General features: G+C 37.6%; 1 protein-coding gene across 1 annotated transcript; it reads right to left on the bottom strand.

Annotated features, from left to right (window-relative positions):
- Window positions 1-8838: 8838 nt before the first annotated feature.
- On the bottom strand, window positions 8839-26063 carry LOC108679222. Its single transcript, XM_047881135.1, has 18 exons — window positions 25806-26063; window positions 25174-25302; window positions 24476-24659; window positions 23268-23524; window positions 21676-21818; window positions 21007-21067; window positions 20316-20395; window positions 18927-19468; window positions 18587-18750; window positions 18288-18352; window positions 17861-17986; window positions 17486-17620; window positions 16994-17192; window positions 16168-16361; window positions 15139-15241; window positions 14253-14366; window positions 12556-12665; window positions 8839-9806 (listed from the first exon to the last, which is right to left on the bottom strand). The coding sequence occupies exons 1-18, from the start codon at window positions 25902-25904 to the stop codon at window positions 9626-9628; spliced, it is 2886 nt and encodes a 961-aa protein (XP_047737091.1). The 5' UTR covers window positions 25905-26063; the 3' UTR covers window positions 8839-9625.
- Window positions 26064-26661: the final 598 nt, after the last annotated feature.

Here is a 26661-nt window from a genome sequence, read left to right as displayed (position 1 = left end):
CTACAACTTCAATAACAAAATGACGTGATCAAAACCTCCGCTCCTTCCAATTGACCTAAAGACGTTCGATCAAGTTCTTAAGAGTCGTTCATTTGGCGAAAAAGTTCATTCAATTTAAGAGCATTAATTGAGAGTCGCTCTATTACAGCACTTCAAGTGTCGTTAAGAGGTCACGTCAGAGTGACACTCGAGTTCAAAACACACACTTTTGACTCGAGCAGAGCGTCCTGATGGTGCCATCTGGATCGGTGATCTCACAGTAAATTGCTTACGCAACGAATTCGTTTAAATGCAGCGTTACGATGACGATGCTCCAGTGGGTTCAGTCGCTATTTTATTTTTCCCAGTCACTGCCATTCACTGTTCATTGAGTCAAGTTTCAGCTGTGGTCGAGAGCGGACGCTCGTGTTTTGCGGTCCCAGATTTTCAACTTTTAACTTTAACTGTGCCGTTTTCGGAACTCTTTTTGCATTGTTTTTATGATCCGTGTCAGTGAATGACTGAATTTTCAGTGAAGTCAGTAAAAGAGATTATCTCAATCAATCGTCAGTTATGGAAAGATCGGGTTCCAAAGGCCGGATCCCTTGTGAATCAAGTCACGAAAAGTTCAAGAATCGGCAACAGGCCATGGGCCTATTTCTTCAACGCCGACACTTCTATTCTATTCTATCATTCATTGGCTTAGCATATTTGATCGGCCCTTGCTTGGCAGCACTGCAGCAATAATTGATCAGGATTCTTGCATCGGCAATTCTTTTTTTCCACGTAGTCTATGGATAGACATATTACTTGTATTTCACGTTTGCAACAAATTTCGTTGAGTTTGTACGCGAATAACTATCATGTAAATTGTAAACGATTTTTTTCGAGAAGAGCATTTTAGAAAAATTTTGATAAATTACGGAGTATCGCTCATGTCGTTTCAATTGCTTTGCTGTCGAAAACTTGCAAATAAACAATAGTATAAATGTAAAGAAAACACTAGTATTTGTTTGTTGATGTTCCTGCATGTGTACACATTCATGTGAACCAGGGTGGAAAGTCTTCATTGTTTTCTAATTGTCGTGACAACGTTGAAAATTTTACAAGGTTTCGCTACTTACAGTAAAGATTTGGATCTAACTCTGTCAATAAACACACATTCTTTTGTTCGATGCCCGTTTTATTCCTGATCTTGAACACGAGTAAGCACTCTGCCTTCACCTCTGAACTGTGACCATTATTCATGACCTTCGAGCCTGCCGAGTCGAAGGCTAAGCCAACATTATTAAATCTTTCGGTGCCTCCGTGAATGAACGTCATCGCCTGTTTAGCGCAGTGAGAGCGCCGCTAATGCTCTACTTAGCGTCGCTAATGCTCTACTTAGCACCAAAAATGCTCTACTCTGCGCCGCTAATGCTCTACTAGGCAAAGAACAATGATGATCTATTGTCTTTTGTTGTAGCTGCCGAGACATGTACACAAAGTACGTGCATTAATAACGGCCAATTCACTTAATGGAATCGCATAAAACAGCCTCAGTCGGGAAAGTTATTTTGTTAGTTGAAATATGGAGACAATTCTATGGTTGAGGAGAATTCAATAGACACGTATTTGTGAGCGTCACAGCATGAGTGTTTGTGTGCGGAGTCAAATTGTGGTGCACATTTCTTCATTTGAATTTTGTGTTATAACAAGCTATTGCTGCGATGATCCATAAAATAAGTAAAAACTATTATTAAATAATATTTCTAGAATTTTTCCTGCCAGCTTTTTTCACCTCGTGTTGATCAAGAAGACGTCATGGATCTGAAAATACTTTAAAGATAAATGTTGAGATGCACTCTCGTATTGCGAAACTCTCCTACCCACCATACTGACCAAGCGGGAATGCCATCTAATCGAGCATTTAACGTCTGCGCAGTTCCCAGGGCGAGTTTGATCGTAACTGTCGCTAGATGTCGTCGCGTTCTCACCCCTCAAAGAGTTCAAGATCACGAGTCATCAGAGAATGGATTTAAAGCGCACTGAGTGGCCCAAAAAGGTACGACTCATCATTTAAAATGTCGTTCAGAGGCATCGTGTTTCTCACGAACTTTTCCAGGAGGCAGGATTGGCTATGAAAAGTTGGAGGAGCGATCTACACGAGTGAAGGGGAATTTGTTCTGTTAATGAAATGTGAATCGATCGAGTACTTGCTTGAGTGCAAAACGAACGATTACGCGATTATTGTGAATTATTATCATGTAAATAATTAAATAATTCGTGAATGATTTCTATCATATTTTAGAGCAAATGCGTGACTTCAACTTTATTTCCGTTTATAAATAACTCAAACTACGCATCCAATAATTGAAATTATTCGATATTGGTAATTTATATATTCTCCTTCCTATATTCATTATGCTATTCCCACCTGCCATAATATTTGCCACCTGCCATAACACTATTGCCATTTGCCATCGCACAACCGCCAATTGCATTTTGAATAATGCCTCCGATTAATTTTTTACGTGCAGTATCACGACCAACTGTTCAACGAAGCGCTCGCATAGCACTCGAGTTCTGACTCTGTCCAATCAGAACTCGCTCAAGTATACGTATATCTAGAGCGACCTAAGTACGCTTTGCGGCCAATTAAGAGCGCCATAGCGGCCTAAGCGCACGTTGCGGTCTAAGTGAACGCAGTTGCTTAATTGCACCTAGCAGCCGATTCCTCGTCTATGATATACGGGTTAAGCTTGAGAAGCCGTGAGTGATTGGCTGATATAGTTACAAATTTTTATATAATTCTCTCTGTTATGCCCCCAGATGCAGTCTATACTGCAGGTATAGACTGCATATGAAGCATTAAGCATTACAACGCTCACACTTGTTCAGTTGTAGAACTCGAGATGCCAAACAATTGTCGTTCTTTAAGGTCATGAGGTTACGGAGGCGGCGAGCTTAGAACAGTTAACGTCAATCACACAAGACTTGCCTCTCTGCTGACACTGCACTTTTCTCGCTGCTTGAGTAGATATATTACAAAAGAATATAACTATAAATCTGTTTAATCTTGCTAAAAAGTTGTGGTGCAGTTATGCTAATAAAGTTGAAATTAAACGCAGGCAATATAAGTGCTATGGCGACTCAAGTGACGCTAGGAGATTTTATTTTATTATTCTTGCTAGTTGATAAGCGAACGCGTCATTTTTTTTCCTTGATGAGATGCAGCCAAATTTATGTGCGTAAAATTCTCAATGAATATATGAGTTTAAATCTATCTTAATTTAGAAGGATTAAGTTAGAAAGATCCATAGCATCGCAATCTTTGAGTAAACATTCCAAGAACGCATTTGATATCTTACACTTGTTATAACCACTTTTGATATAATCACGGCTTTAGTATGAATGAAAATTCGGCTTTCCTGCAAAAAGAAATGTTGCTTTTTAGATTTCCAAGGTTGAGATTTAGTAGTTTTAGTTCATATGATATACGAAAACATTGGGTTAGAATACTCAATATATTTTGGATATTATTTTCCTATTATGTGATGGAATTATTCACCTCAGACAGCGTGAATTTCATTCTTATTCAGTTCACATATATTCAGCGGTACAGAAGATCCCAAAATATATAAGCGGAGTCGATTTTGCAAATTTTTAATCATGACTTTTCAAGATAAATAATTTTTTCCATTACATCACTTTCGGAGTCAGTTTAATCATTATTACACGATTAAACAGTTGAAACTTCTTTATTAAAAGTCAATAGAAATTTGAGGACAATTCTGATTATCGCAAGCTTTGTCATATTGTTGAATAGTTATACAGTTTCTCATCAACAGCACGAGCTGAGAGCGGACGAAACACTGACATATACACACCTTTTTGCCCCCACACAACTGTGTCAAGATGACCCACATTATAAAAAATATATATAACTCAGTACTCACTGCAGTCGCAGTGAGTGACAGAGCTCGCATTTTCTCATCGACGAAAACGTGAAGTCACGGACAGACGGACGGACAGACAGACGGACATGACGAGCACAATAACGTTTTTTTTTTCATAAATGAGTAAATGCGCTAAAAAGTACATCGCTTTTTGTACAGTCACTCACTTTTCTGAGTGAGCTGGTCGTGGTCCCTTTTTTTAACCTCGTGCAACAATAACTATTGCTGAAATTAGTAACAATTTTAGTGTAATAGTAAATCATCCTAAATCATCCTTCAGTCTTTACCTAAACATGTAAATAATAATGATATGTCGCGCTAATATACACTCGACTGTCCATAACATTTTGCCTGCAGGAATACCACACATTCGGACTCGTACGATTGATTGTTTCCTTGCAGCGGCACACACTTTCCCGGAAAATAATTATGCTGAGACATCTATAAGCTCGGTCATGTATGACAATATGGAAAGTATCAAGGTTATAGTATGCTTCGTATGCACTTACTTGCATGGGTTTTTGGCGTTGCTTTGGGTGTGTACATTTTAATAAATTCTCCAGGTATGGTAGCACCGAGTCGAATACGTTTCAAACAAAGCAGCACGGCCATGACGAGTCTTGGCATGATCGCTATCAGATTTGGACAATGATCGAAGTTACTGAGCTTCCTCGACAAAATTACGGTTCAAGGTTTTGTTCGTACATAATATTCTATTGTTGTCTATGCTAAACCAGTAACTTTTGGAGCGGAGATCAAACGTCTCAACTTCCTATTGAAATTATAATTTATTCACAGTATATCATACGTTAGTGATGAAAAATTGCAGCATTTTGTTCTCCTAAAAATGTACAGTCATTAAATCGAATCCAGAAAAGTTATCTTATCTAATGCAGAGAACGATGTTTCAAAACCAAAATTATGATCTTAAATCAAGTAGCTAAAAATTACAGCTCTCAAGTAAAGTACATGTAAGCATTGTCAAAAATTTATGAATGAATAGAGATTTTAGAACAATCATCCAAATTCTAGGACCTGGACAATAGAGATTTCTTTTCACACTCAATGATTATTACAAGTGGAGGAAACGATTTAGGATTCCATTTTAAAAGATTATTCTCGCCGGGATTTGAAGTCTACGGCGAGAAACGATCTAATAAATCCTGAGTGCGAGCAAGTGGCTGCATACAGGCTGCAAAGACTCGAGCCTACGAACAGGCTGCTGCAGGCTGCAAAGACTCGAGGCTACGAGCAGGCTGCTGCAGGCTGCAAAGACTCGAGGCTACGAGCAGGCTGCTGCAGGCTGCAAATCAAAGACTCGAGGCTACGAGCAGGCTACTGCAGGCAACAAAGACTCGAGGCTACGAGCAGGCTACTGCAGGCAACAAAGACTCGAGGCTACGATCTATTTGTAGGCCTTCACGGCTGCGTGTGGTCTTCCGGGGGTTTCTGCTTGCAGACCTCATCGGCCTCTCTGTTATCTCGATTAAATTTATCGGATTAGATACGCCGCGCAACGTGAATTAAAATTCACACAATTAACAGATCGTAGTCACGCCTAATTGTTACTCAGCTTACAAACAACTGAATTGCCGGATGGAATCTTTTATCCTTTGCATTCGTTCGCCCGTCTAACTAGCGCAGAAGTCAGTTTCGCCTCAGCATACAGACGCATAGAGTAGAGGATATTATGATGAACAATACAGTGGTGAAAGTTTTCTTAGGCCTACAGAATCAGAGTTGAGAAAATTTTCAAATAAAGATAATCAAAGCGAAACCACAACGAATTTGAAAACAAAGAAGACGGCACAGAAAATCTTTATAAAGGAAATCGTTTCAGACTCCAGCTCGATCGCCAGTTCGACTAACCTAAAAAGTAAATACAATAAGATTTAACTGCAAAATTCAGTCAGACATTGAAACATAAAATTAAAAAATGAAAGAAAACTCAACCTAATATAAGACAGCAAGACTGGCCTATCTGTTAACAATATCGAGAGGATGGAAAATAAGTGCGTAATTTAAGCTAGGTTTGAAAATATAAAAGAAAAAAAAAATTGAAAGTCAGAAATGACCGGTCGTAGAAGTTAAATTCTGAAGTTGCTGCCGGACTCCGAAATGTTTTTTTTTTTCATAAATATGGTGAATTCCAGTGCCATACTAATTGTTTTTAAATTCCTTGTTAATTTGCGATTTAAGCAGTCTAGTGATTTAAGCACTTTCATGTGAAACTACTCTATGGAGACAAGGCCTCAAATACAGAAGAAGAGGTTCCAATATACATACCATAAAACTTATTGCATTGAAACCTCGTCTTCTCAGGAACTTTTTTGCACTGGAAGCTCCTTGTCCTTATAAAACTTGTGCTTGACGCCGTCAAATATTAAATATTTTCATCAAAAATAATTTTGGTGCGCGGTGGTCCAAAATTATTAGGTGTTCCAAATTTTTTATGTGTGTGTGTTGCACATCGAGGCTGCTGAGGCGCCCTCCGTACACCGCTGATGGGATGATTGCAAATTGCATCGTGAGTAATAAATTTTCGACGTGCTTTTAAAGTAATTTTTATCTCATCAGAACTTGTAATTTGGTCTTGAACTACATACCAGCATCGCCCCTTAAAAAATGCTGTTGCCTTCGCGTGACGACAAATTGTGAAAGTTTAAATAGTGTAGCTTTACTTACTTATTGCTGCCTTATTTCAATAAACTCCATTTGTAGCTTTGGAGTTGGTGCGGTTTACTTATATTTTTTTTAATCAACAATGACTCGAAAATTAATTCAGTGTAAATCATTCCTCAGCTTCACCATCGACACCGCGCAGAACGCAGGAAATAACGTCAAGTTTGAACGCGTGAACTAACGCTAACTTTGAACGCGTGAACTAACGCTAACTTTGAACGCGTGAACTAACGCCAAGTTTGAACGCATGAACTAACACGTCGAGTTTGAACGCATGAACTAACGCTAACTTTGAACGCGTGAACTAACGCTAACTTTGAACACGTGAACTAACGCCAAGTTTGAACGCATGAACTAACACGTCGAGTTTGAACGCATGAACTAACGTCAAGTTTGAACGCGTGAACGAACGCCAAGTTTGAACGTGTGAACTAACGCCAAGTTTGGACGCATGAACTAACGCCAAGTTTGAATGAATGAACTAACGCCAAGTTTGAACGCATGAACTAACGCCAAGTTTGAACGCATGAACTAACGCCAAGTTTGAACGCATGAACTAACGCCAAGTTTGAACGCAGGAACTAACGCCAAGTTTGAACGCATGAACTAGCGCCAAGTTTGAACGCATGAACTAGCGCCAAGTTTGAACGCGTGAACTAACGCCAAGTTTGAACGCATGAACTAACGCCAAGTAACGCCAAGTAACGTCTAGTTTTAGCCTAAATTTGTGACACCCCCCAAGGGGGTCCGGCCTGACGTCTGCTGTAAGCGCCACTGGAGGCCACAAGCGACATGAAGCTCAGCCTTGACCCGAGCGTCCATCAGACTTGATAAGCCGCTCGGCCGCGTGCGCATCTTGCACGCGTTGCACTGAGGGTGGCACGCGGTACTGCGTCAGGTTGCATCTTGATTTACTTGCATTCTTTCGAATTAAACTAAGAGGAATGAGTGTTAATGCGTGCAAATAGCGATGCATTTTTGTCCATATGTGGGTTATCTTGACCCGGTTTGGCCTTGTCATGAGGGCGTATCAGTGCTACGCGCAGAAAATGTGTCACTGTTTGCAAAATACGAATTTCATTTGCTGAGTGAGAGGCCACGCCGTTAACAGTTATAATAAAAGGTTTGTAATGAGTATTAAAGTGATCCAATTTACTTGAGTCAATTCGAGTACAATGTTGGAGTAAAATGTTCAGGAAGATGGGGTAACCTTATAAAACTTTCAATTATATACGGCGCAACGACGGCTATTAAAAATCATCATGAAAAATAAACCTATGATGATATAAAGTACCTTGTATGGAGTAATATTGAATACGTAGTAATTAATTGCTCTGTGGACCAGATTAGGCAAATTACAATAAATTATTGAGTTTACTTAATTTACGTCGCCCAGAGTGTGCGTACAAGAAATTGCTTCAAAGAATTAAGAACCACCAGAATTCTTCTCTGCCATTGCAATTAAATAGCATTAATTATATTACTCCATTCAATACAAAAATCTCCGGAGGTTGGAACATAAATTTTGTCTTTCAAAATGTGAAATTCATGTCAAAATGTGAAATTCATAGAAAACGGCTAAAAAGGGGTACTTCAGAGTACTTCAGAAAATCTATCTTCTCCCACAAATATCATTCTACAACATCGAGACACGTATCATTCGATTCGTAAAGACCATATCTATCGACTCTATCATTCTTTTTTTTCATTTTCCACCTAGTTTTTTTTTATGACGTTTTTTCCCATTTTTACACATTTTTACATTTTTCACCCCTCCCCGCCCCCTTCTTCCCCATATAAAAAACGAACCAGACCGAAATTCAAAAAAAGGAATGATGGAGTCGATAGGCCTGGTCTTTACGAATCGAACGGTATATGTCTCATTGCTGTAGCTTGAAAACTCTAGGAGGAGATAGGTTTTCCGTGACANCGGCAACACAGCTTGTTCAAGAGATTCGCGCTCGAAGCTGACATTGGTGATGGTCGAGAGGGCAGAAACCAACACCTCATCGAACCGCTCCAAATCACCTACCCGCGTATATGCAGGAGACGCACGTAGGACGTACTGGAGTTTAGGTAGAGCGAAACAATTCTTTAAAAGCGTAAATGCTTGATGACTATCAATTAATTTTAAACGCTCCACCATCCTCTCCAAGCCCTCCCGCTTCTCCCGGATAACGGCGGAGACGCCCTCCTCGTGGAGTGGGGCACCCAGTAAAAGTGACCTATGGGCGGGAATTTTGTCTTCCAATGCCAACCTCAAAAAATTACTAACTAACTAAAAATATTTACTTGTAGTGCAGAACTTGTCACAAATGTCAGTTGTTTTATTCCATGAGACCGGAAAATCGCGAAGAAGCTGCAGCAGCTCTGAGAACTTGTGCTGAGAACTTCTCATGTCATGGAGGCTCTTAATTTCCCATCAAAACTCAACAAAGGATAATTTGTTGCCTCGTTAAACTTCATATTAGTTAATATTTGGCGCTAAATTGTTATTGAGTCGTTAATCTTTGAAAAGAAAATAAATGTTGAAGATTTCGCAGATCACGTCGTATATTTTACAGGCTCAAGTCTCTTGCCATAAAAAGATGAGGCAACGTTTTGCGGGGCTCATTTTCGGTCAACATATGAGGCAGCGTCGCAGAAAAATGTACGGAAATAAAGTACGAAATGAAAGCCATTGTTATTAATTTGATCATTGAGAATGGCATGAGGGTTAATGCCATCATTGTCCACCCGTGATGGCAAGAAGTTTATAACAGTCATGGTCCTCCACAGATGGTCATAGTTGTGGAGATGTAGAAGGAAATATTGTCACCACAACGTTACGATGCGGGGTCATATATAGTTGTGATGATGAAAGAGGAGGGGATTGTGACCACCACTAGCAAAATATCTGGTGATGTTAGCCATAGTAAAAATGGGTGTTGATGATGATGATGGGTCACAATGAAAGTAAAAAAATAAATTAGTGATCACCATTGTTCCCATACGTGGCCATGGTGGTCATATTGAGAAAAAGTGTTTTAGTGAACGCCACTATTCCAATGCGTGTTCATGGTACGCCACACATGGTCCTGGTGGTCGTGGTGGTAGCGGAATGGTATCCTGCGAATATGAGCGTACAGATATTCATCCTTCACCAGTTCCGTGAGCTCGTTAGGGTCGGCGATGGCCAGCACTTGGTATTTCTTCGGCATGTGTTTGCTGTTGGAAACCAAATCTGAGTTAGTAATGCGTAACACATCAATAAAATTACAAATTAATAACTTTTGGGAAAACAATGAACAATGATGAATAAGTTGATTGAACGCAACAAGTAACTTGAGATGTAATAAAGATATAAATTATGCCTCTTTTTCGAATGTTCACATGCAGCCGCAAAGTCTCTGAATAAGTATCGATGTATATTATTACGATATAACAAATGCACCTTGTAGCAATGAACAAAATATGCTAAATTTAGGAAATTCTTGGCATTCATAGTTTCTGGTGCGTCACTCCTTTGCGAAATACTCTGATAACAATTTTAATTCAGTGTCTAATGGTTTCATTAGTTCCAAACGGCTGAAAAATAAAGTAGCCCTCTAATTCTATATGATTATTATTTATATTATCCAAGAAATTATCTTCTGAAACGTGGTACACAATATTTCAAGTGCCGTTTTTAGACTTCTCTTCATTAAATATCCTCCGTCAAAAACTTCAATAGCTTCGAAACGAACATGGGGATAGTGTTTTTTTTTCAAATCTAGCAGTGCTTCGAGCTTATTGCACATAATCTATATAAAAAAGTAAACTTGCTATATATTTTCTCGATTACAATAACAAATTTGGTAGGCGATTAAACTCTAGTATTGCCGGTGAAAATATAGAACTATCAACAAAAAAGATCGAATTTTTCAGTCCGAAGCTGCAGAATTACAAAAATCCCAGACTTCTAGCGAATTCGAATCAGAATTCATGTATAGTGTATCGGCAGGCAGCAATAATAATGTGTTTGCAGTATCTTCATCTGCACTGTATTCAGAATTTCGGCACACCGAGAAAAATAAATAGATCATTGACAAAACAGTGTCACACCTTCTTACACATTACGAGCAGAGAACGGATAATTCCTGATACATCTTTTTCCGGGTTAAAACTGATCTGGTAGACCCAAACAAACGCAAACAATGACCTTCTAATTACTGTAAGTGCAGGCGACCACCAGCAGAGCTGAGATCGTCACAAAAGAGTTCAAGGATCCCATGCTTGAGAAGCAGATCCTGTACAATTCGCTTTCATTTTGAGTTACATTTATACGGGCATTATTTGTGTCTGAATACACAACAAATACGCGATGATTGCGAGCGTTAAATTTCTGGATATTGTGAAGATATTTGATAGTATTTTGAGCCTGATGCCGTCTTCCGACAATGTACTCGATGTTTCTTTGTCCCACAAGTCAAGACAGAAAAGAATGCATCATAATAAGCATTGTAACAACATTAAGAATTGACTTTATGAGATGGTTCAGTGAAAATAATGTATTATGTCTCAAGTGAACGAATGTAATAGTAATAGAAGATATTTATATGTGTTATATTTCCAGCATTTGACAAGTACATGCATACGAAGATGTTACCGCATTTTTTTTTTTTTTGTGGAGAATATCGGCTCAGCTATTTGGCTGTCATGCATCCTTGAGCAATGGAATATTATAAGGTTATATTTCACGATATGGTAGCATCGCTTTTGTTGTACTCTGAAAATGTCCTTTATCTTTATTGCCAGCCTCAGAAACTCATATGAAGATATTTTATCAATTATGTTTCTGAAAGGATTTACGTGAGAATTTGTAACTATCACATCCTAAGTAAAGCAACTGCCCTCTCTTGACCTAACAACAAAAGGATTGCCGTGAACGGCCTTGTTAGGATGCCACTAGCCAAGGACGTCAGGATGATGAGAGCTGACAGCCTTGCCAGATCCTGGATACCAATCCAAGAAGGACGCTCTACTCCGTTCAAATTTTTTTACCCGTCACCCTCGATATTATGACATGAGAAACACTCGTCAGATTTATAGATATCTAAAATAATAATTCACAAACTACATTTTGTGAACTATTATTTTATGAATAAATTACTGAACTGTCGTGAAAATAATTGAACCACATTCCGGATTTTAATTACTTTAGAGCGGCATTAAAGCGGCAATCCAATGTTCGTGGTGAAGACGCGGATGTACAAGCGCTAATATTCATACTTTATTTACGCTACATAACATCTGAATTATGCACATCAGCGTAAATATGTATAAGGTCTCATTGTGCACCGTCTATATTAGGATAATTTCTTGGCGTTAAGGATGTAATTGACGGCATTTGAAATGCGTTAAAGTTAATACATATGGCAAACTAAAAAAATTATCTCGCGAGCAGAGCGTTCAGATAGATGAATGTGAGAGAAGAAGAAGAAGAAGAAGAAGAAAAAGAAGAAGAAGAAGAACAAGAAGAAGAAGAAGAAGAAGATGATGTTCTGGGGCAGTGAAAGTAAAGTAGTGCGGGCTGCTGCAGAGGTCACGGCTGTCTCTTCTCTACGCCCCGCTGTTTGAAACGTTTTCAACCTCCCAACAACAGGGCACATACAGCAACTCAATGTCATAGTTCATATATGCTTCAACTATTGATAATAAATTCAAGATGGCCGCACGAAAACACAACGGTTTTCTCACCAAATCTAATAAATTCATATTAGTTCGTAAATAAAAAGCTAAACAGAAAGAACGATTGACCATCGTTTTTATACCAGCCAACGATGAAGTACCATGCAACGATTCTAATAAAACAGTGTTTAGTGAACACATTAAATATATATATCATAGTAATGTTTCCCTTATTAATAGTGCATTTTTCCAAACCCCACTAACAAAATATTCCTGTTGCTGTTATTCTTGTTCATAGTTTACGTACCAATAAGGGGCGCGAGGGCAGCCAACGACGAACAACGTCTGGTTGCGGTAGTTGACCCGCCATGTGCTCTTGTGCAGCTCCCGCACGTCTGTGTTCCACACGCGCATCGCCTGTCCATACAGAAACAATTTGCACGCGGGCTTATCTCTTGGCTCAACATTTCTCCATGGGCCTATTTTTTCAGTGCCGACACTTCTATTCTATTCTATTGACAACTCAGGCTGCACACACACTTTATAACTTGTTTTGTTATGTAAGATTCGGGGGGACGGTTTATAAATTGAATAGATTATAGTATTGAGAAACTGCGCAAACTTTGCCTAATTATATTCATTGGAGAAAATTAAACATATTGGCGGTTTGATTGATGAGCAAAATCAGTTGGTACTCGGCTCTTCTCTTGGCTCATTGACAACTCAGGCTCCACACACACTACATAATTCATTTTGTTATGTAAGATTCGGTGGGACTGTTTATAAATTTAATAGATTATAGTATAGAGCAACAGCATAAACTTTGCCTAATTATATTCATTTGGAGAAAATCAAACATATTCTCGGTTTGATGGATGAGCAAGAATTCAATGAGGGAGTACTAAAATAGCTTTCTCACCCGAGGGTTGCACCTGCAGGCACCTTATAAAAAATGATAATTAAGCCGAAACACCTAAGCTGATGAGAGACAGTTGAAACATATATATTAATATTTTTTATCTTAAGAAATAAAGATCATACACTGTTGTTGAGAATTGTGTCAGAAAAGAGAACCTTGTTTCAGTGTTGGTTGGCCATATGACTAGGGAATGCCGAGTCCGAATCGTAAAGAGAAAGCTGGATTAATGTTGACTCATGGACCACACATCAGTGGAGTTGGTCAAAGATAGCAGCCTCAATACTCATACCCTAATTACATGCTACATAAATGATCCATGACATATTTAATATAAATGCTTAAATTTATTTATTAGGAATCACAATTCTGGATACGAAATACCTTATCATGAATAACTATGATGAGGCCGAGATTTCAATGTTTAATTGCCATTTTATTTAATTTAATTGCCAATTGCTCGAAGTGCAAGATGAAGGACGGTATTTCTGATTTGAAAGTAGATCAGCGAAAGATATCCTCTGTTGAGGGCAAAGCTAACGTACTTAATTATTTCTTCAGTAGCGTATTTACTGAAGAGGACTTGAACAGTATTCCAGCTATAGAGGAGCGCCCAGTCGGCTCTAAATTAACAAGCTTTGAAATACAAGAAGAAGAGGTTCTCAAGCGCCTTATCGCTGTAAATCCAAACAAGTCATGTGGACCAGACGGCTTATGTTCAGTCTTAAAATGCCTAGCAAATTACGGACCAGGCAATAAGTCCAGCAGCTGTCTCAATCAATCGTCAGCTATGGAAAGATCGGGTTCCAAAGGCTGGATCCCTTGTGAATCAAGTCACGAAAAGTTCAAGAATCGGCAACAGGCCATGGGCCTATCTCTTCAGCGCCGACACTTCTATTCTATTCTATGATAAAGAACGCTTTTTGCAAACGCTGAGATTTCCAGTGACTTTTCAATATTGCTGAAGAGCCCGAAAACTACCGGGAATTCGAAGGTTACCGTTGTGTCCAGGTAACAACTAGGACACAGGCAATACAGGTTTATTAGACAGAAAAATGCGTACATAATTTTTTGATTGCATTAAGTACCTCGCCGACGGTCTTGAAGATTGGTTCATTGATGCCTTCGGTTTCTATGACCTCTCCAGTTATATTCATCTCCTTTGAATTAGGCTGTTCGACGTAAAGGACGTGTGCTCCTGTCTGTAAGCCGAGAAAATTAGAGATATAATTATTACAAGGTAGAGCTTATCTACAAATTACCTTACATTTAAAATTATCGTGACCCAAAAAATTTTATATTCTATAAAATACGATATTTAGCATTCGAGACATGGGAATAAACTTGTACTTGCATCGATATTTTTGATAAATTCTCTACATTATCGCCCTCTTCTTATTAATCAACCTTGAAGAATAAGATCAACAAATGACATGACCGTTTATTGAACTTCAGAATTCAATATTTCGGTTTTAAATAAATTTGGCTTTACTGAATTTAGGATGAATGCGAATGCCAGTAACCTGTGATTAAAGAGCTAGAGTCATGTTCAAAACTTAATAACACGTAAACTTGATAGCTAAAGAGAAATTCTTCTTGCTATACAATTGATTAAATCGGAGTTTGTTTTAATTCAAGATTAATTTATGTTTGTGTTTATTCTCATTCATAGTTGAATGGTAATAAAGTAAACTATGAGTAAAGAAGAGGCAGCCGTGACCCCGTAGTTTATTCAGAATATTCATCCTGAATGGAATATTCCTCATAGTTCCCAAATTATGTTACTTTACTTGCGTACTGCGATAACGCGCATTTCACTTCATTATCTTTTGAAAGTGATTATCGAGATGTTCACGGTAAATGGGATTCTTCGGAATCGATCCTTCATTCACGAGCTAAGCCAAAGCAAGAGAAGATACAATAGAATATTTTACAAGAGAAATTACACATTAATTTTTATCGTTTTATCTTCACCTTAGAATAACCTAACGTGAAGTTTTCCAAGCTGAAATCGTAGACGGGTTGAGCCTCGGATATTAGCTGATGCATTTCTTCCTCGTATTCTTCAGAGCGAAGTCTGTGATTTAAATAGGGGTTATTTATATATTTATATTTATTGTTAGCTGAAATCGTTGACGGGTTGAGCCTCGGAAATTAGCCGATGCATTAATTCCTCGTATTCTTCAGAGCGAAGTCTGTGATTTAAATATGGTTTATTTATATATTTACATTTATTATTATATGGCTTATTAATTTAGGGAAAGAAGCGGCAGCTGATATGGTCAAAATATAATTAAAGTAGAGCACTAATTTGGTTAATGATTTGTGATCTAATCGAATAGATGAACTATCCGCTTATTAAACCAATGTTAGGGAAGTATGTGGCCAACTAAAATTGTAGTTGTATTTTGCGATTTATCAATTGTAATCAATAAATTTGTCATATTAGAGATAACGGTACAGTGTGAATTAAATCTAGTAATTGCAAAAACAATTTTTGAATTATTAGCACTTTAGACGCATGGGCAGAACTTCAAGAAAAATGAAATCATATTATCCTGATGAGAGTGCGACCTGTGCATGGACAATTGTATGGTTCTGCGGCGCTGGTGCTAACATTGTACAAAAATATTGCCACATAATATCCTGAGTAAAGTGCATAAGTATGAGTTTGTCTGTGTGGCGTTATTACTAACATTGTACAAAAAAATTAAAACATAAAATCCTGATGAAAGTGCGACCTGTGCATGAGCATGAGTTTGGCTATGTGGTGTTGGTACAAACATTGTACAAAAAAATGTAAGACAAAATATCCTCTTGAAAGTGTGACTTGTGCATGGGCATGAGCTCGGCTATGTGGCGTTGGCACTAACATTGTAAAAAAATTAAAACATAAAATCCTGATGAGAGTGTGACCTGTGCATAAGCATCAGTTTGTCTGTGTGGCGTTATTACTAACATTGTACAAAAAATTATGACATAATATCCTGAAAGATGTGCGACCTGTGCATGGGCATGAGCTCGGCTGAGGCGTTGGTGTTGATGAGGCGGCGGCTGTAGTGGCGCTCGTGGAACCAAGAGGCCCGGGCGTGCAGGCCCACCGTACCGCCGTGCAGGGCTCGGTTCACGTCAGGAATGATGCACTCCTTCTTGTGGTTGAGTAGACTCATGCCCAGCATGAAGTCCCAGTCGTGGGTCTTGAAGAATGCAATTAAAATATAAACCTTTAGAAAAAATTCTCAGTTTGGGGTCTGTCACGGGTCGTTAAAAGTGGTATGCAGATACGAATACAAGAAAAACATTCCCCGGCTTCCGGTCCAGATCGTGGGACTTGAAAAGTGCGATTAAAATACGAACTTCTCAAAAATCATCAGTTTGAAGTTTCGGTATTGGGTCTTGATAAGTGTGATTAAAATAAACAAACTCTCCAAAGCATGTGATCATAGTTAGGGGTCTTGAAGAATGGTATCAAAATGCAAACATTCCAAAAACTTTCCTCTGTTTGAGGTCCCAGTCTAATGTTTTGATCATTTGAAGTAAAAGCGATTATTCCAAAACATTCAGTAATGTGTTGATCCACCAAGAATTGATTTAGAATATAATAGAAGATAGAAGCAAAAAAATAAATTACACCATCCACTAATACGACACTCTAATATCAATACAGAGATATTAAGATTGATTAGGTGAAGATGAATCTCGCTCACAGTGATGGGGTGTATCTTATTTAAGGACTAAGTAACGCTCAAAAATTACATAGCGTAACGCATAATAAAATAATAATATATTACATTATAATAATTATATATTGTATGCTAAGCAGGCTTACAACATTGGGAGGAAACCATCTAGGTAGTATGTAGGTGATCTCCCTCCTCGGCACCATCCAGCCGTAGGCAGGGAACGACTCGACGCGGTAGAGGCGGGAGGAGTCCATGGAAGTGTGTGGGTACGACAAGTGGTTGAAGGCAGACACGCAGTACACCGTCTTGTCCAGCTCGAAAATGCCAGACGTGTGCTGCATGTACCTAAAGGAAGCGCGTGGAATGAATTCCATGAGGAGAGACGCAGTGTAAATGTAAATTTTGAAAAAATTAACTGTATGAAGCTAAATGGTAATCGAATATCTGTATTTACCATACTTGTGAATATATATGTATACATATGTGTGAATCGAATATCTGTATAAAAATTGATCCAGGAAAGTGTATAGCACTTGACTGATATTCTTGTTAATGCAGAATATCAGACGTTTTTGATGGTTGATACGTGAATTGAGTTTCTAAAATAAATTGTATATTTTTGACGAAGCATTTCTTACTTATAAAAGTCCGGAGATAGTATAAGGTCATCTTCTAGCACGATGAATTGTTTTGCATCAGGGTACAGTTCAAGCATATGGAAAAGACCGAAGCGAAGGTTACGTGAGACCAAAACCGAAGCTGTCCCTTCTGGCCTGAAAAACAAGGCTTCCTTTAAATTTTTTACCGATATAGATAATAATTAATTAAGAATTTCCAAACACGTTACAAATAAATGGAGAAGTACCTGGACCAGCAGAGATTAAAGTTACATGATATCGCCGCGACAACATATGTCGCCGGAACACATTAATTTAACACAAAGAATTTTACACTTAATGGTAATAATAGAATAAAGAATATTACACTTAATGGTAATAATTATAATAGTTTACGCATGTTGAAGAAGCTTAATGTCGAGTATGTAAGCCAACTGCGCGACCTCCTCCCTCCAGTCATCCATCACCACCGTCACCAGAGCCTTGTGGATGCCGGGCTGGCTGCCGAGCGCCTCCAGCACCCTGCATACAATTGAATTAATTAAATAATTTAAATAATAAGTTCAGCCATGAACATCTTGCGATTTCTTTAACTTGATTGATACCTGACATTTATTAATAAGAATGAAGAAATGGGTCATCAAATAACTAATGAAAAATATGAATTAAGAAAAATTAAAGAATATAGAACAGAAATGTTTAAACAAATTGCAAATTCTTCCCAAGAGAAATTAAAGAGGGTGAGAATTCATTTATGCTACTATAATGTTGATATTACATGTGAATTAAAGGCGATCATCAGGCCAAGGCAGAATCGACGAACCTGAACAGTAAAAGAGTGCGATTGGCTGTAATGATGAGAATTGGTATATCCTCTTCATAAACGCCCTGCAATATGAGTGAGGAAATAGGTTATTACTGAGATGTATTTGCGTTTATATATGAACACATATGAGAATAACCTTACAGCTTAACGTTTTATTGGCTTAATTAAAATTCTTGGTGAACTCGCGAATTAAACTGACTAGTGATAATAGCTCTCTCAGGTTACATTATTCGCAATCTCACTCGCCATCGAAGCTTACATTACAAATCGGATCAATACAAAAGATGTCCACCAACCTCCAGAAGTGGCTTTTTTTCTTTAAAAAAGAATGGCTTCTTGCAGTCGCACAAGCTCCCGTATCCATCGTGCGTCTGACAGAACCTCATCCGGGCTACCCAGCGAGCGTTCAACTCCGCAGCCTCGGCCCAAATCTTGCAGTTGTCGTACTCCATCAACAAGTCTTTCATGCAGAGAAACACCAGGTAAAACTTAAAATATGAGAAATAATTATTTCAACAATGCAATTCTACATAACAATGTTTCTTATATTGTCAAGAATTGGAAATATTAAAGTTTGGCAACAGGCAAATATTTATTTGCATGATAAGAAAGACATAAGTAATTTTCATCACTCACATATGGGATCTTCGTGCACAGGTATCCTCGCATCGAGCATCAGAGGACTTGATGTTTTTGAGCTCAAATTCTTGTTTCCAAAAAACTGAAGGTTCCAATTCATGTTGTTGTACTCAAAGTCTTCAATGTCATAATCTTCATCTGGTTTCTCAGGAGGTTGCGAATTATTATGATCTTCGTAGTCTCCCGAATCTTTGAATGTAGACTTTATTGTTGTTGTTTCGCCATGTCCATTAGTTGGTAATAAAGCTTGAAGTGTCCAGTTCTTCTTACGATAGTTTATGGAGCTTTTTCCCACCGTAATATTTAGAACATCACTCCGATTTTGATCGATAGATTCCTCATTATTTAGTGGGGGTGATGCATAATACTTCATCTCCTGTACTCTCTTGGCATTCAATAAGTACTCTAGTTTGATGATATTCTCGAGAGTTACATTCCGAGGCACCGCCTTCCCTGCGTCTCGGAGCAGGTTAGGGCTGAACGCTTCTCCCAGCGTCACGCCGTTCATCATAAACACCCAAGCCCACGAATCGCGGAACCTGAGAGGCGGATCGGTATTATGTATCACATTGGGAAATTTACGCTATTAGTGTTTGTTCTACGATAAGCATCAATTTGTTTTCCATGTATGATGTAATGGTTTGGTATGAAATCAGAATGGTAATTGTCAAATTATTTATGCCAAAATGATTACATAATTGACTGTGATACAACGGACAGAAAATTTTTTGGAAAATTGAACGGCGTTTGAGTTAATACAGCCGGGTGCAGTTCCGATAGAGTTATAATTAATTAACAAATCATTATGCATTCAGAGAGTTAAAATAATAAGCCATGCGCAACAGTGTTGGTTGTTCCGATGAAACGATTGAAACAAAATGTAACATTCATCTTTAGTCGGCAGAAAAATTCTTGCTCTCTATTGATTTGCAGCATTCTACTGACTTGCACTCGAGTAATTGAATTTGCAAGTAGTTATCCATATGCGTTCAAGTTCCCAATCATGCTAATAAAGAGGATCAAACTGCGTATTATTTATAATTAATTATCATTGTTTGTGAAGCCACTGAATACAAATGTGACGATAATTTCGTGAATACTACTGATATGAAATATGAAATCTCATTTAGACGTACTCGTCCCTCGATCAGTACTTTAATTGAATTAAGGTGCACATTGAAAGGAGTATGATCTTGACTGCAGGGATTTCAAATGCACATTATTCATCGGAGAACTCGCAAGTTTTGGAAAAATTGCAGATAACATATTTTAGATTTCTTCACGCGTAATCTGTAATATTTTCTTATTGTATACAAACGCGCGTAAAATATTCACCTGAAATGTGATATCGAATTGTTATGTAACGGATGGCGCTAAAATACTCACAGGTATTGTTCTGACACCAGCGAGCCGATCTGGTCCCTAAGGAATTGTCTGGCATCCAGCATCTGGAGCGAACCGTCGTACTGGAAGGTATAATAAATTGAAATTTATGGGTAGATTAGGTAAAACAAAATGGGTAAGTTAAAAAAAATATGAAGGTATGGAAGTATTTTAACACATATGCTGCATACCAATATGTTATTTAAAAACAAATGGATATCAAGTTGAAATAATTCAGAGGTACGATGATTCTGTCCATGAGCTTGAATTCTGCATGCACTGGAGTTATTCATTAGTTTCTAAATAGAATTATTTGAGCAACTACCGGCAAATTACACTGAAATGAACCTTGGCAGCGTAGGTAGCATAGGAATAATATTATATTATTATTATTATAATAATATATAATAATGTAGGTGTAAAGCTTGAGGTCAAGATCTTAGATTAGTGGAAACACACACCCATAAAATTTCCCATATTTTGCCACTTATAGAAATTAGGAATTTAGCGATCAAAATAATTTTGGTAAATATGAATATTTGGGTGAAGGCATGTAAATTTAGCATATAAAAAGCACAGATAATATTCGAAATGAAATCAAGTAATTATTTTCAAATAACTAGAAAAGTTCCTCTCATCTCTAATCTGTGAATGGATAAACTGCATGAAAGTAAAAACAAATAAGAAACATCACCAGTCCAACAATGATGATTACACGTCCAGGGGCAACTCTCTTCAAGATGGTGATGAGGTCTCTGAGGAAATTGCAAGCGCTGGTAATTATTTTACTTCTGAGCATTTTGTGTGAGCAATAATGTCAAATTTTGATTTACTCTTTAACCATAACCCATTATATTTCTGAACATTTTGTTGAGGCAATAATGTCAAATTTTGATTTACTCTTTAACCATAAACCATTATATTTCTGAACATTTTGTTGAGGCAATAATGTCAAATTTTGATTTACTCTTTAACCATAAACCATTATATTTCTGAACATTTTGTTGAGGCAATAATGTCAAATTTTGTTTTACTCTTTAACCATAAACCATAATATTTCTGAGCGTTTTGTTGAGGCAATAATGTCAAACTTCGTTTTCCGGTCATACCTAGATACCTAATCAGGCCGTTCAAATCGTAGACTCACTTGTTAGAAATAGAAAGATAAATAAAAAGTATCTAAAATAAATAAAACTGGAGGTAACCTTAGTTATTAGATCGAATCTTTATGTTAAGGGTATCATTTCTACAAAATATAGTTGGAACGCATGAAATATTTACCACTAATCTGATTACTTCATTGTGGAGTCAATACTATGTTTTGAATGGTTTGTCTTCGGGTTATTATAAGTTAAATGCTTACCTATAGCCTCCAAACTCGGATGTTGGAAAGATGTTGGTGTAGGTGACCACACATGTGAGGGGATGTACGACCAACATCACCAAACCGTGAGGTTTGAACCACACCAGACCAGGATGAGTGATGTTTGTATTGATGTGGAAAACCTGCATGTCAACAATAAAACGTAGTTAGCTGTTCAGCTTCTACTTGTTCTTCAATCTAGTAAAATCTATCATATTTTTAACATTTATTGCTTGCAAAGATAGTTCTGATATAATGAACCCAAACACATCAAAATTATGGTATTGATGGTAGTCTCACGTTTCTTGGATTTTTCAGACTTTGCATCACTAACGTTCTTTGCTAAAACATGCATTGAGCCCAATTAGAAAAATTGGATGACAATTTTACTAAAATTTATGATTTATCCAGACAAATTATCTATTCTATTGACGTTCAAAATATAAAATTATAGTTATCATTATCCCAATAAAGTTATTAATACAGCATTATAGTAATTTATATGCAACTATATAGCTAGGTATAGTAATTTGACCTTGCTATTATAATTGCATTATCGTTATTAATTACCTAATTCATAAGCGACTAAACCCATATTCATGAAATACCACAGCCCCCTGCGCAGGTGTAAAATTAGCATATTTCTCGAGTTTATAGTGGGGATCCAAGTGGATTTGCCGCTGTTATCGGTTAATTATCTAATTCGAAAACGACTATAACCTCATAACTGATATTATTACAGCGTTTACGCAGTTGAAAAATTGCCAAGAACCTCGGATTAGTTGTAGACCCGACTTCCTATGTGACAGTTAACGGTTACTTACCTACATTTCATAAACCACTAATCCCCATATTCATGAATCTACAGCCCCCATAAGCAAGTGTAAAATTAGCATATTTCTCGAGTTTGGTGGCATTATTGCCAAAATTCTCGAATTAGTTGAAGACCGAACTCATTTGTAACAGTTATATATTTCATAATTGAGGCACGACTATAAACCCACATACCTTAAATTATTACATCCACTTTTCAGTGGTGAAATGGCCATGATGCCCGTCTTTGGTGGAGATCCCACTTCATTTGCGGCAGTTATCGTAAATTAGTTACTTTAAAAATTACTAAGCCCACATACTTGAAATTATTTCAGCCACTGCGCAGATGTGTAAGTACTATATTTCGCGAGTTTGGTAGAGATCCAAGTTCAATTGCGGTCGTTATCGTATGGATAACTAATTTGAGAACTTCTAAGCCCACTTACCTGATATCGTTGAAGCCAATGCGACGATGTAAATATCAAAGAATCTCGGATAGGTTGAAGACTTAACTTCCTTTGCGACGGCTATCAGTTACGTATCTACTTCAGAAGCGACTAAACCCACATGCCTTAAATTATACCAGCTATTGCGCAGGTGTGAAATTTATGTATTAGGGTACGCACACAGTGAAAGCAGGTTGCCATCTTGAGCGTTATTGTTGCCATCTTGAGCGTTATTGTGACGGTTGAACTATCTAAAACGGTACGCGTTACCTGATTGTTACTGTTGAGCGTTATTGTGACGGTTGAACTATTAGCTAAAACGGTACGCGTTACCTGATTGTTCCTGTTGAGCGTTATTGTGACGGTTGAACTATTAGCTAAAACGGTATGCGTTACCTGATTGTTCCTGTTGAGCGTTATTGTAACGGTTGAACTATTATCTAGAACGGTATGCGTTACCTGATTGTTCCTGTTGAGCGTTATTGTGACGGTTGAACTATTAGCCAAGACGGTGACGGACCGCAGAGGTCGCCAGTCTGGCTCTGGCCACGACAAGGGTTTCGATGGCACAGGCAGGAGCGAGCTGTCATCTGCCAAACATAACCTCCAGCTTAAACTAAATTGTAGAAGTAATAGCAGCAGTAAAAATTGAAATATTATAGGAAAAGTAGTAACAGAAATAGTGGGAAAAAATGGCATGCAATGCGTAGAGCATTTGAAACCGTAGGGCATTTGTCTAACTGTGCAGCCATCTTACAAGCGCCTCCGGCCATCTTGCACGCGCTTGTAGGAAACCAAATGAAATAAAAAATGATATATGCAACAACAACAACAAAAATTCCTATCTTTAGTATTCGAAATATTTTCCTGAAGTTGGGGATCAGAAAAATAAAAACACGAGGAAAATTATTAAAGAGCATCATTAAGTAAAGAAATAGTTGTAATAATTTCTCGCTTTCTCGCTAGAAGCTGTAAATTCGTTATTGTTGACTGTATACCATGAATAATAAAAACAATCCAACCTGGCTTTCATCGCGATAGATTTTCTCTGATGTTTCAGAATCGTATTCTCTCTAATCTCGCTTAACTTATTTATATATGCACAGGCCCAATTTTTTATAGTCCCGTCTCCCAATGATCCTGTTAAGTTAATAACTTTCGAATTAAAGTAATTTGACTTGATAAAATTCCCGTTTCAACTCAACTTTCACGTAGCACTGCTAGTTAACGCCCCTTTAGAAATCAGCTTCTATTTCGGAATACAATTCCTAATTAACAAATCGAAATCGCGTTTAAATTTTTCATCAAACTTTGCAACTAAAATTTGAATGTCTTGTCCAGGTTAAATGCCTGCAAGATGCGTATTGCTAATTCGTGTTCAAATTACTGTAAAATGCTGTTTCAACCCCAAGTATTTGGGCGTAAAGCTAGCCGCCGGAAATAAAAAGGGTCTGATATGGCAAATATCCAAGATACTTATAGTTTTTGGTAATCGCTTGGATTTAAAAAAAAAAAGATATTTTAGTGCTTGAATCACTCACTTTTGAGATCATCCATGGTGAGGCTCTCGAATCCTGAGAGGTCGACGCTCATGTCGGACTTGCCGTCGTGGTCGATGAGCCGCACGACTGTGCGCTGAGCCACAGAGATGGTTAGGTTCCGGCCCGATGGCAGGTGTAAAACTAAGCGGCCATTAGTGTTTTTCCGCAGGACACCTGCCTCAAACTACAGAAAAAAGTTATCTTGTGTATTTTTTCCAGAAATTGAACAAATAAGAGACATAAGCGTTGAAAGTTACATTAATGAGCCAAATTTGTGGACTATATTTTTTTTATCTTATTTGAAATCTGAAAAATCTTATAAACATATAGAACCACAACAGCACAACTCAGTAGACAATAATTTTTTACATTGCATTTTAATAGCAATTCATTGTGTGATAACGCAAGTAAAGTTGCCTAAGATGAGATTGTTGATAATTTAAGTACTCTGTTTCGCGGAAAAGAGTTCAGTACAGACGTTATCAGCCTGAAGAAGTCGTGTTCTTAAAGTAGATATCTTTACCTGCATTTCCTGACCTCGAAAAATCCAAGTCTTCCTAATGAATAACTAATATCATAACTTATGCCATCATACCCGATGAATGAGATTACATGATGAAATGCATAAAACTTCAATTTACAACAGACATATTTACATAGGCATAGCCAAAAATATTATTTTTAACTGCGCATCTCACTTCCTCGAGGGAGGAATTGTAGTGCGTCAGCGAGCGATCGTTCACGGTGTAGTTCATGATGGTGATGTTACCGCTGTCGTCGATGTAGCGCAGTGATAACGGGTGAATGTCTCCAGGAATGAACATTACCTGAGTAGTGATAACATGCGTTAAAATTATTCTACTCGTATTTTATGATAGAATGTTGAGGGAAGAAAACAATACAATTTTTGGCATATGTTAAAATTATTCTATTTTACAATAGAATGTTGAGGGAAAAAGACAGTACAATTTTCGGCAGTCACTCTAATTTTTTTACCAGCAGGTGAAAAACCCAGGCAATTTGTTTTAAAAGATGAATCTTACAAAATAAGATTGAGGTAGGTATGTCATGACTCATGTCCCACACGTGTAGGAAGTCATTTGAATAATACTATTACGGTGAGTAATCTAGCTTTTATGGGTGATATATGCTTTAATTAAAGCAGCGAGAAATGTAAATATTAATGTTCTCAGGATTGAACAGCAACAATCAGTTCCTAATATCAGTTCCTAATCAGTTCCTAATATCAGTTCCACTACAACAAAGCGGATGTACTCGTACGAGTATTTAAATATCCCTAATTCAGGCACAGTATGTATTCGTTACTTACATTGTCACCAGGTTGAGATGCATTCTCAGGAGTTCCTGAGATGAAGGGAAGGCTCACCACGAGCAGAAACAAAACAGTCAAGTTAACAACTATTTCCATCCTCGATTAATTAACTCACCAATCGTTGAGGAAATTTTGATCTTAGTTATCTTACTTCATGCAAAATTTTATTTTTTTTAATCAATTGATTCTTTATGAGAATATTGGGCGGAAATATGTAGTTTAAAAAATTCTGGTTGATACAGACGCTCTATTATTTATTTATTTACTTGTTTCATTTTGAACTACATGCGTTGTTTGTATAAATACATATTATTAATTAGGGAAGATGCTTGATTCCTAAAAATATAAAAAAACAGTGTTTACACACCCAAAAATCGTTACTCATTCATTTATAAGTTTGTTTAGTTGACCAATAATGATATGATTGAATGCAGGTGGCAATGGACGAACGACGAATAATTTGCACGTGAATAAAAATTAAATGCTAGAAGCACATAAATGATTAGAGAACCGGAAAATTGTAAAACTCAATAGAGGCTATCATATTAGGAAAATCCGACTCGTACTTTTGTTAGATTTAATTTCTAGCTAAAAACTTTGCTAAATGTTTTCTTTCATGAGCGCGGTGAAACTCGTCCATGCGACAACATTTTTTCTTGCTTCAAATCACCGACGTGTGGAACAGCCTCCCCGATTACATCGTTGGCGCTCCTGGTATGAACGCGTTCAAGAACTGACTAGATAAATCTATGGAAAAATATATGTTCAGACTTGAAATGCCCAGCACCATATTCAACCCGGTAGAAGGCTAGTACTAGCTATTTCAAGCTATAGTCAGTTTGGAAAAAAATCC

This window comes from Hyalella azteca, unplaced genomic scaffold (genome assembly GCF_000764305.2).
Source record: "Hyalella azteca isolate HAZT.00-mixed unplaced genomic scaffold, Hazt_2.0.2 contig7133, whole genome shotgun sequence".
Classification (NCBI taxonomy): Eukaryota; Metazoa; Arthropoda; class Malacostraca; order Amphipoda; family Hyalellidae; genus Hyalella; species Hyalella azteca.
This window is presented reverse-complemented; position numbering and strand designations above follow the sequence as displayed.